Below are 11,363 nucleotides of genomic sequence, written 5' to 3'. Positions count from 1 at the left end.
TTGCCCGGTCTCGTAGTCTCTAAGCAAACATAAATGATTTTCTTGTGTAGATTGTAGAATGTACATGATAGGTCTTTTTTATTGTAAGAAAGATAGGTCTTATTTTGTACATAATTTTTCTTTTGGGTTGCTAGCACGGACGGAGGGGCCATTGTGGCTACCTAACTGAGAAAGGTAATAATAGTCACAAATTATATAATTCACAACTCGTCTTTTAAATATTAAGAAGTCATTTAAAAAGAAGGATAGACAAATGCAATTGTCTTGTTCTCTAAGACTTATTTAGCAAAATTATCGGTATATGACTTTGTATTGTATATTATTTACCCCGCGTGTGTTTCTTAGCAGTTTATTCTTATTTTATACAATATTCTATTTTAGACAATATTTTTACGGTAGGACCCCCGGTACGCTCGAAAACTAGGATGGGGCTCCAAACCGGAGCGGGTTTTAATATAAGAGATGGGAAAGAAGAACCAGATTAATACTACCCTCTCCTATCAAATAAATTTGCATTCCATTCAAAGATTTGAAAAACTGAAAAAAAATCAGTACAAGTAGAGCCAAGATTTGAATTTGGCAAATACTTCTAAAACATTTTGAGGCATTGATAGTTGGGAACGTATCTGGTGCAAACCAACCCCTCCGTGCAACCGTGCAAACTTTTAATCTGAACCACATGATGTTGATCCAAGGGGGTGTGCAGGGGGAGTGGGAGGGGGGATTTGAAAAATGTGATTAGCAGCGGGTGGTTAAGTGTAAAATTATCCACGCCCCTGTGTCCCTTGGATCAACATCATGTGGCCCAGATTAGAAGTTTGCACGATTGCATGGAGGGGTTGGTTTGCACCAGATACGTTCCCTTGATAGTTAGCTAGAGGCCGAGAGCCAAGTATGTCGGATGGTAAACCGAGAAGGGGGCAGTTTGCTAAAATATCTTTGGTTAATTTTGTCATTTAAACGACATGGACTGTTACGAGCCTAATAGGCCCGTCGGACTATAGACTGATCCAGCATGGTTATTAACTTAGCGGGTCGTGTCTGGGTCTCACTCGTGGCCCGTGGGTTGTATGAGTGAAACAATATCTTAGACTTAACTGTGCTAGAGACATTCTTTCGTCAAGATATATCTTTTGTATTTTTTGCACTTACCTCCTTAGATACCTTTAGGGCCTATTCGGTTTACTCTCAATCGGTTAATCCATATAGATTGGAGTGGATTAAGTGGACTTAAATTCATAGCAAGTCAAAATATCTCTTAATTCATCTCGATCTCGTCTAATTTATATGGAACTAGAACATGAAAGCGCTCTTACGGGCGCCCTACCAGAACACAAAAAATTAAGAAAAATTTTGTAACAATGCAAATAATTATCCCTAAAAATTGTAACGACCTTTTGTACACCATACTTACCATGATCTGCAGTTAGACTTAAAATACTTGAATGAATAAAAACGACGTGTCTGAGGATTTGTACTTCTCAAGACGAATCATTCTCAATTATCATTCAGCTATGATGCCTATTTGTGGTTTGCTTTACAGGTCAATATATGTTTTGCTTGTAATGGACTTTTCCTGATATACAACCGTGTTAGCCTATTTTTGATGAATGGTAATTGCTTCTGAAAATGAACCAGCATCACACATATAATATTAGTTAATATGAGTTTCTTTTCTTCAAGTAGAGAGCTTGGCGATTTCAAGGCATTCCCCAGGTTTGATTGCAGGTTTTGCAACAACGGTTGTCCCTAGACATTGGGGATGCACAAAGGTAGCAGAAGCAATGCCCGCACCTGTAAATTGGAACAAAGAAGATGATCATCATTTGTACTTAGTGTAATGAATGTTCTATTTGTGAGCAGTACTTGTAAATGATAAATACACAGTCCCCGATCCTCTCCACATATATCTTGCACTCGGGGCACCTCTGCCACTTGCTCTCTTGTTCGACCTTCCTCGGCAGTAGGTCCTCTCTGCCCTGCTCATCCTTCCTCGGTCATTGGAACTTGAACTCTGCGCAAGTGACACCAGCGTGCCATGGAACCTTACACTGGGCACATAACATCCGGCAGCAGTGTGGGCACTCCACATTTGTTATCAACGCCTCACCATGCTCAGGATCATCAACCAACAGAGCAAAGCATTCCGTCAAGGGGCAGTAGAATCTGAGTGAACCCAATGATGAGTCACAGAGTGGAAGGCATCTTGTAGGGGTTTCAGTAGAACCGTTTCATTCTTGATCTCCTGCTAATATACCAACCCATCAACATACATGTGACTCAAATCTTTGTAAAGAAAACCGACAACCCACCAAAGACATATGAATCTCGATCAAGCGACTTAGATTGTAGCATTTCATCGCCAACATGAAGAAAATGGTACTCCCTGGAAGTACACATAAATACATAATGATACAGAAAGGAGAAACCCATTCCAAATGCTAAGTTATTGGTCAATGCATGAAAGGTTGTGACATATAGTACAACGGTATTAAGAAAACAAAAAAAATACACAATGAGCAGAATATGGAAGTGCTGAAAGCTAAAAAACAAATCGGGTTAGCTCATAATACAATGTGCCTCTGTTAACACGAGTTAAGCAAATTGGGTTAGCTCATAATACAAATCGGGTTAACTGAAACAAATTTACCTTTATTTGTATTCTGTTAACATGAGTTAAAAATGACCAAGAGTTTGAACAGAACAATAGATATGTTGTCCAGGTTTTACCTAAGTCTCAGGAAGACTCATTCTAGGTTGATTCATACAACACAATCTGCATGAGAAAATGTGGCATGTCTTCTTTAGTTCTTTCCGATTTGAGGTGGACCCGTAACTCATTGTAGGAAGGCATTTAATAAAGCAAAAAACTGAAAGTGTTAACATAGTACTCAATACTCCCTCCATTCTAAACTATAATCCCTCCATTCTAAATCATAAGAAGTTTTGGCTTTTATAAACACATAGCTTTTTCTATGCACCTACACTGTCTGAAAAAAATACACTATGTATGATACATAATAAATCGATGCATCTAGAAAATTTTAAATATCTTATAATTTAGAATGGGGGAATAAATGACAAAAAACTGTCAGGCGATAATTCATTTGATGAAGAGTTGTCCAACTGTTCAGTACATACAATACAATAATATCAAGCACTACAAAGAGTAATTCCATGCAATTGGTAATCTGTTTTTAAAGAACATGAAATTGGTAACCTTAAGATAGCAACTCAGTGCTTAGATGAGTACTCCAAATGAATAAGTGATGTCATTATGAAAATGGCACTCCTAGAAATATGATCATCTGCACAGTACATGTCAGGAACATCATATCAAGGCCAAGAGTACCAACTTTAGGCATGTAATTCCTCATTATTTTGTATCTTCCCTACAAGCCGATGATTGTTTCTGTCAAGTCTTACACAAAATAGTAACAACCATTGCCTAACGCATATTTGAACAATGAGTTATCAGTCATTTACCCCAAAGTGCTCAACACATTATCTTGGTAACTAACAAGTCTCATTTAAAAATTTAAGTATATCAAGAATGCTATGCTTAAAAGTCAAAAGAAGCATAATGGTTTGAGGTGTCTGGCGAGCAGTAGTTAACATTCCAGGAATAAAACAAAGTTCAAAAAGATATAAGCTTACAAGGTTAAAGGAGAGAGTTATTTTTGCCATTATTGGTATATCACTCGGTGCTCATAAGCCAAGCCCTAGAAACCTTATTCCCATTTCCTCTCCAACTGCGTTGACCTGCAAGAACAAGAACATGTAAACTTTGAGGTCATATCATAATTGCACTGAAATGCAGTCTTGTAGAAACAATATAATTTAGTAGCATGCAATTTTGAAATTTTCCCATAAGACCCTAGTCAGCGTGTTAAAACAAATACAAAATAAATTCCAACAAGATGCTCGAGTTGAAGGTATAGTTTTCATCAGGAATTACTTAATTGTTTGGTCCAAGATGCGTCCTAAAGTGTCAGTTGTGCTGTTCAAATCTAGAATCCCATCCTGAGCCTCACTGAGCACATTGACCAAAAAAATCAATAGTGCTGGACAAACATCACATATCCACATAAGTAGGTGTCAGTAAAAGAATTCATGTGAAAAAAGACAATAGTAAAAAATAATTGTTATGAAACAATGTAATAAAAATGGTATATCAAATAAGCACTGCATGGATTATTGTAGATGTCACAATACTGAAAGGATAAATACTTCTCATTAGTAGAGGAGCGGAAAATAACATGAATATAAAAGAATTTAATGATACAAACTGGATCAAGCTTGTTAGCTAGTAAAGATCTGACATTGGATCAGTGGAACAGAGTGGCAAATTATATTGGGTCCACTCGAGAATAATCCAGACATAGAGGTCATGAGAAAGATTCTACCTATCAATTGTTTTGATCTACCATATTATCTATTCAAGAGATTATCTTCACCGTGCTAACATGTAGGGGGAAACCAGGTCATTAAACAATGACATGTAGAAATTATTATAAATACACTTTAGAAGATAATTTGACCTCTCCAATAGCCTTACAATTAAGAGTATCATCATTCCTAATTCACATCAGGGATCAACGGGAGGGCGAGGAGGTCCACCTGAACATCTCCACTATCTTTAGTGGGGGAAGTGAGATGCATCGGCGGAGACGCAGAGAGCGAGGCCCGACGAGAGGTCATAGCACGTCGAGGAAGGCGCACACGGGGGCGCACAGCAAGAGGCGGGGTAGGGGGAGCTCGAGCAGCAGCGTGCACCGGTAGGAGGCCATCCCAAACATTGCGTGGCGCAGGGACGATGGCTCCGACGTCTCTTCCGACTTCGGCGTAGGGGCGGTACATTGGAGGAGAGCGGAGGGCAACATAGCTCCTCCTCGGCGCAGTGTGCCGCCGCGCGCATCGGTGTGGCTCCCAAGCGGCGAGGGCAGGGGAGTGGGATGGTAGAGGAGCTGAAAGGCGATGGGCAACGCGTGGAGGAGCGCACAAAGTGGGACGCCGTGGTACGAGGTCAACAAGGGGCATGGGTGGCGGGGAACCTTACGGCGTCGAGGCCGAGGTGGCGGCTGGCAGCGCGCGGGAGGAGGAGCTGAGTCGCTGAGATACCCTAGAGGCGCCAGCTGCCCTGATGGGTCGGAGAGGGAGGGGTCGGGGCGGAGATCGACGCGGATGGCTCCTTTCGTTTCCGTTGGATCGAAGAAAAACTCGTGTCCACAACCACATGTCAGCAAGCCAATAGCAGCGACACCCGTGAAGCGCGGACATGCCTCCAATTCCTAGCTGCTTTTAACAAGAAGTAATGGGATAACAAAAAGGCATTACGTGGGTTGTACATGCCATAAGACTACTCTATGGGACCAATAAAAAAAGACACATGGCAAGGTCCAACCCAGTCCACGTGGCGGGATGGTGATCGGCCCTTGTCAAGAGATACTTTAGTAGGCCCATTCTTGATTGAAAGTTGGGCTGCTCCACAGTCCACACTGATGCTCGGGCTAATGTGAACTATTCAATCAGTTTCTTCGCTAGAACATCCAACGGCTGAGATCGCGTGCGCGCAACCCTAGGCACCAGATCACAGGTACTGGGAGCTCCGCCACCATAAGTAGATGGCTCCGTTAGGGTTGTTTTTGCTACTCTGCTTCTGCTCTCACCTGTTTCGCTGCTCGCCCGATCTCGCGCTGCCGGTAAAATCCACGTCTTTTAGCGAGAGAATTCGTGTCTTGATTTCTGTCGTTCGCCTGTTCGTGTTTGATGTCACTGATTTTTTGGTTGCTGGTGTGCAGATCTGAGATCGAGCGAAGCTAAGCTTTTTCATCGAGATGGTGCTTGTAAGTGTTTGTCAACTACTAGTTGTTTAAGTAGCCTCCTGCTCTTATATTTTCGATATGCTTTGGGGGGGGGGGGGGGGGGGGGGCGTTTAAGTTGCTTGCATTAGCAAGATTTTTTTCATTGTAATTTCGACTTGTGGTGTGGCATGTTATTTTCTGGTAAATTGATTTCCATTCATGTGTTTCTATGGATTCTTTCTGTAGACCCTACTTCCCGGATTTATGGTCTCTCTCACAATAACTTAAGATTTGATCGCTAAATTATTGCTTCCATGGATGGGTATAGTAGATTATCCTTATCTTGTTGCCTTAAGTGCTTGTTGGATACTACATCTTTGCCTTCTCACAGAGGAAGGGTGTGCTCAATTTTGTCTTTTTAGAGATTGAATTCATTTAGATCCGTACTGAAGTTAGGAAAATGGTAACGCCTCCCACTTAATCCCATCATCAGTTGGTATACTTAAAATGAAGTTGTGAGGTAGCAGACGCCCCCTGTTTCACAGGTGATTTTCATAGTGGTTTTATTTAAACATGAAGTGGGTCCTTGTCACTCTTTTATGTATTCCATGCTTTTAACATTAGCTAGTCTATGATGCTGATTTGGGTAGTAGTTTTCTTTTAACATGTTTGGTGTATTACTCCATCCGTCCCATTATATAAGACGTAACTACCACTGGTTCAAAGACCAAAAAATGCATTTAATTCTCTCTATACAACTGTATCGATGTACGTGTGCATAGAGAGAGCACACCTTATATTGTGGGACAAGAACAAAAGGTGGTTATACCTTATATTCTAGGACGGAGGGAGTAATAGTTTGATATGTTGTAAGTTAACGAGCGTCAAGTCATTGCCAATATAACCTTGCTCCAGGTTTATAATTTTGTGTTAATATGTTTGGTGTTTCCAATAAAACAAGCTCATTCAAGTGAGCTGATAAGCACCAAGTCACAATGTAATCCTTGCTGATGCTAAGCAGAATACAGTTGAGTTCTGGTTCTTCTGAGCAGAAAAGGCATATTCACCTTTTGACACCCATTTGATATTAGATTTTCCTAACTTTTGTACTAGAGATAGGCATCAGTATAAGCATCATTATTATTTATAGCATATTGTTTTTTTTGATTGATTACCTTATGTAGCTGTGGTCTCCTCATGATTTTACACTGTGCTTGACTAAAAATTCTACTGCTTCCTCACTTTTTTCTGTTTGATTCTACAACTTATATTCTCCCTTTTTCTGATATTCCAGATTTTCATATGTTTTGTGTCGATATGTAGACATGTGACCAACCTTCTGCATTGTGTAGGTACTGCATGCTAACAGTGGTAACAAAAATGCATTCAAAACACTAATTGCCGCAGAATACAGCGGTGTCAAGGTTGAGTTGGTGAAGGACTTTCAAATGGGTGTCTCCAACAAAACTCCAGAGTTCCTCAAGATGAACCCTATTGGGAAGGTATGAAAAAAACCTGTATATGTTAATAAGGTGATCGGAATAGTCCAGGATGTAATTCAGGCAATTCTTTGTAGATTCCTGTCCTGGAGACTCCTGATGGTCCTGTTTTTGAGAGCAATGCAATTGCAAGATATGGTAATTCAAATGTAGCAACCATTGGGTTTTTTAGTCTCCTGTTTGCATTTATTTTTTTAGCACTGAATTCTGTCATCTTTTTGAAGTTACTCGCTTGAAGGCTGATAACCCACTTTATGGATCTTCACTGATTGATTATGTGAGTGATGTTCAATATTTTTATTAAAATCATTTAATATTTTCTTGCATGCCATTGTTTGCTTAGATGTTTCTGTCTGCTTGAACCTGCGCTTGTTTCAGGCCCATATTGAGCAATGGATTGACTTTGCTGCAACAGAGATTGATGCAAACATTGGAAAGTGGTTGTACCCACGGATGGGGTTTTATCCCCATGCTGGTGTGGTATGTATTTTCATGTGGCCAACACTTCCTTCTCAATAGCTTGATTGTAGTCTTATATTCTCATTTGCCCAACAGGTAGAAGAATCAACTATTGCTGCCTTGAAGAGAGCATTGGGTTCTCTGAGCACCCATCTTGCATCAAACACATTCCTTGTTGGGCATTCAGTGACTCTCGCGGATATCGTGATGACATGCAATCTCTGTATGGGATTTAGCCGTATCTTGACTAAGAGTTTTACCTCAGAGTTCCCTCATGTTGAGAGGTATTTCTGGACCATGGTTAACCAACCAAACTTCAAAAAGGTCATTGGTGACGTTAAGCAGGCAGAAGCTGTGCCACTTGTTCCACAGAAGGCTGCTCCAGCCAAAGTGCAGAAGCCTAAGGAAACCAAAAAGGAGGCTCCGAAGCCCAAGGTAACTGAGAAATCAGCAGAAGAAGAGGAGGCACCAAAGCCTAAGCCAAAGAACCCTCTTGATTTGCTTCCTCCTAGCAAGATGATTCTTGATGATTGGAAGAGGCTGTACTCTAACACGAAAACCAACTTCCGTGAGGTTGCTATTAAAGGTATGTTTGCTTGTTGTTAAATTCCTGTTGAATTTTTTTAACAATGATTATGGTTACATAGTTTTAATAATGATTATGGCTACATGAGATATTACTAACTAGAAACATAAAATCTTGAGTTACTTTAATCAAGAATGTGCCTCAAGGACAGCTGGTCAAGTAATAAGGCAGCTGGGTTTGGTATATCTTTTTGGTGTTTTAAGCAGTTCCTAAGTTTTGATCTGTCAGTAGTGCAATGTACGAACCAACTGAACTCAAACTCTCATGTATTTTAGGTTTCTGGGATATGTACGACCCAGAGGGCTACTCCCTGTGGTTCTGTGACTACAAGTACAATGATGAGAACACAGTGTCGTTTGTGACCATGAACAAGGTTGGTGGCTTCCTGCAGCGGATGGACCTGTGCCGCAAATACGCCTTTGGCAAGATGCTTGTGGTAGGCTCTGAGCCCCCTTTCAAGGTCAAGGGGCTCTGGCTCTTCAGGGGCTCAGAAATTCCCAAGTTTGTCATGGACGAAGTCTATGACATGGAGCTTTATGAGTGGACCAAGGTTGACCTCTCTGATGAGGCACAGAAGGAGCGGGTCAATGCCATGATTGAGGACCAGGAGCCATTCGAGGGCGAGGCCTTGCTGGATGCAAAATGCTTCAAGTGAGGAAAGAGTTTTTGGGTCCAATTCTAAAACAGCCATGGATGATAGCTTTTGATATGGCGTGCTGGTTATGATTATGCTGTGGAGTTTTGGCCATGTTAACGGGAGGTCGTGCTCGCGAAACCTTCTGCATTATCGCATCGGAATCGTTTGTCATGTGCATCCTAGTGAATAGATATATTATGAAAATATATCTCCTGAAATTTAATGATATTTATTTTATTTTATAACGATTTATACTTTTTATTTAATATATATTAGTCAAACTTGACATGCTTTAATTCAATTCGATATTGTGCTAGAATCGTAATTTTTTCAGGTAGCACTTGGTTATAATTCGAGTACTACCACTACCATCTGGATAGTTTTAACGACTTCTATCATCAGTTTTGTAACTGTTACTGTTACAAGAGCGAGATAGGAAAATGAAACAAAGGATGTGAAAATTTGTGTACTGCCGTCCGGAAGAGTTCTAACACCAATTTAACTGTTACTATTACAGAATGTTTGGATGAAGAGCAAGATGGTCTGATTTGTGAATAAGGATGGCAATGGGGTGGGGCCGGGGGAGGCATCTACCATGTATTTGGTTAGAGGCATCCAATGGTCCGGAGTCATCCGAACCCAGCGTTTGGTTACCGTTATGGATTCATCTCATCTGTCATCCACTCTTCGATCTAAAACTAAAATCTAGAAGCTACCAATTTCTCGCAAAATAGGCGAACCAACTCATTCCTCCTATCCGAACCTGCAAGGAGTGAGTCCATGCTGGATCACTTGGTTCTGAACAAGGTTATTCCACTAACCAAACATGCTACTACTTTCCCGCCCTGATCCCTGTTTTATATTTTCCGCCCCGTTTCCGAAACGTTTAAGGCTAGTTTTGGTGATTAAGATCCATGGGGTATCTACCGAGAGGGATCTTCTTGATATTCAAAATTGAATAGCAAGGAGATCTTTCCTCGTAGATCCTCTCGTGATCCCTGATCACTAAATCAGCCTTAGGGTCTGTTCGTTTTGCTCTCAATTCATGTGGATTGAGTGGGATCGGATGAGTTTCAATTTCAAACAAGTCAAAATCTTTTATAATTTTTTTAATCCCATCCATCCAATCTATGAGATAAGAATAACCGAACAAACCTTGACGAGAATTTTCTCTCTTGTTTTAACGGGATTCTCTCCCCCAGTCCTTGCCAGGACCTGATCCCGACCTGCAGGGATCTCTTTACACACAAATAAGTACAGAAAATATATAGGTGCATATACATACAAGTCAACATAAAAAATATATTATAGAACCAATAATACTCAGCACATAATATTCTTCAATTATACAATAACGTTTATCACAAATGTACTAGTAGTGGCAGCCACCACTCCATCCACAAAGTCACAAACACTGAAATTTGAAACTAAAACGTACAGTAGCCACCTAGCCAGCAGCTCTGAAGCTGCTAGAGTAGCACACGGCTAGGATAGCTCTGCTGCCCTGCTATTGCTAGCCGCTAGGAGCTGCACACACACATGTTGTAGGCTATATAGCACACGGCTAGGAGCAGCAGTTCAGCACATTACAAAGTTCCATGTCCAGGCAATCAAACAAGGCAACGACTGCTATGCAAGCAGTCCTTCTTTGCAAGCGTGCAAGTAAACCATCTGGTCCATTAGATCGTGATCGAACCGTAGGTCACATTTAACACTTAAGCCCTTCCACCACTAGCTCAATAATCTTTATAAAAAAACCCTAACAAACCATGGTTGTATTTGTGGTTGAATCGTAATTTAATGGACCAGATGGTTTGCTTGCACGCTTGCAAAGAAGGACTGCTTGCATAGCAGTCGTTGCCATCAAACAAAGTAGATAATGATAAATATAAAGCAGCCCAACTGCCAAAGCAGCCAAGACTTCATTCATACTCCATGCTCCAAACTTCCGCAATGAACAATGGTAGACGCAAGTTCACCCTGAAAATGAATGTCTTATCATTAGCCCCAAATAACCGATACAAGTGGTTCATTATTCAAAGTTTAAAATAGTGTATGTTGGAGACTTGTTCTCAAATGCTATGAGTTAAGAACAAGGTAACACAAAAAATGTTAAACGTTAAAGTCCTTCGTCCTTCGAAGCATTATTTCCCTTGAGGATATAATGATTTTCGGACGAAGGTTATGAAGGACATACCTTCATAAACACAACATATAATAATGAAGAAGAAAACATATGAAATGTAAAGGATAACGTAAACAATTATATATTATTATTAACTCATTTCTATATTATTACTATGGAAAAAATAGAAATGATATCAAATTACAAATGTACCTTCGGCTTAAAAGAAGGTAATAGTACAAGCGTGACGCAA

The 11,363-nt window shown here is 40.5% G+C and overlaps 1 protein-coding gene and 1 long non-coding RNA gene across 4 annotated transcripts; one reads left to right on the top strand and one right to left on the bottom strand.

Moving 5' to 3' along the window:
- Positions 1 to 1,525: 1,525 nt before the first annotated feature.
- Positions 1,526 to 4,214, bottom strand: LOC103654799 (uncharacterized). 2 transcript variants are annotated; one of them, XR_002750501.1, is made up of 4 exons: positions 3,959 to 4,214; positions 2,313 to 3,762; positions 1,867 to 2,245; positions 1,526 to 1,794 (listed from the first exon to the last, which is right to left on the bottom strand). It is a non-coding gene; the product is annotated as an uncharacterized lncRNA (long non-coding RNA). The 2 variants fall into 2 exon arrangements; XR_002750499.1 differs by having other exon boundaries at positions 1,867 to 3,762.
- Positions 4,215 to 5,411: 1,197 nt separating this feature from the next.
- Positions 5,412 to 9,286, top strand: LOC100284862 (elongation factor 1-gamma 2). Of its 2 annotated transcripts, none has more exons than XM_008681613.4 (8): positions 5,412 to 5,596; positions 5,802 to 5,846; positions 7,157 to 7,306; positions 7,381 to 7,441; positions 7,528 to 7,580; positions 7,682 to 7,783; positions 7,859 to 8,348; positions 8,624 to 9,286. In XM_008681613.4, the coding sequence occupies exons 2-8, from the start codon at positions 5,838 to 5,840 to the stop codon at positions 9,001 to 9,003; spliced, it is 1,245 nt and encodes a 414-aa protein (XP_008679835.1). In that variant the 5' UTR covers positions 5,412 to 5,596; positions 5,802 to 5,837; the 3' UTR covers positions 9,004 to 9,286. The 2 variants fall into 2 exon arrangements, with proteins under 2 accessions (XP_008679835.1, NP_001151229.2); NM_001157757.2 differs by lacking the exon at positions 5,412 to 5,596 and adding an exon at positions 5,626 to 5,702 and having other exon boundaries at positions 8,624 to 9,281.
- The last annotated feature ends 2,077 nt before the right edge of the window (positions 9,287 to 11,363 follow it).

The sequence above is a fragment of the Zea mays genome, chromosome 4, assembly GCF_902167145.1.
Source record: "Zea mays cultivar B73 chromosome 4, Zm-B73-REFERENCE-NAM-5.0, whole genome shotgun sequence".
In the NCBI taxonomy this organism is placed as follows: Eukaryota; Viridiplantae; Streptophyta; class Magnoliopsida; order Poales; family Poaceae; genus Zea; species Zea mays.
This window is presented reverse-complemented; position numbering and strand designations above follow the sequence as displayed.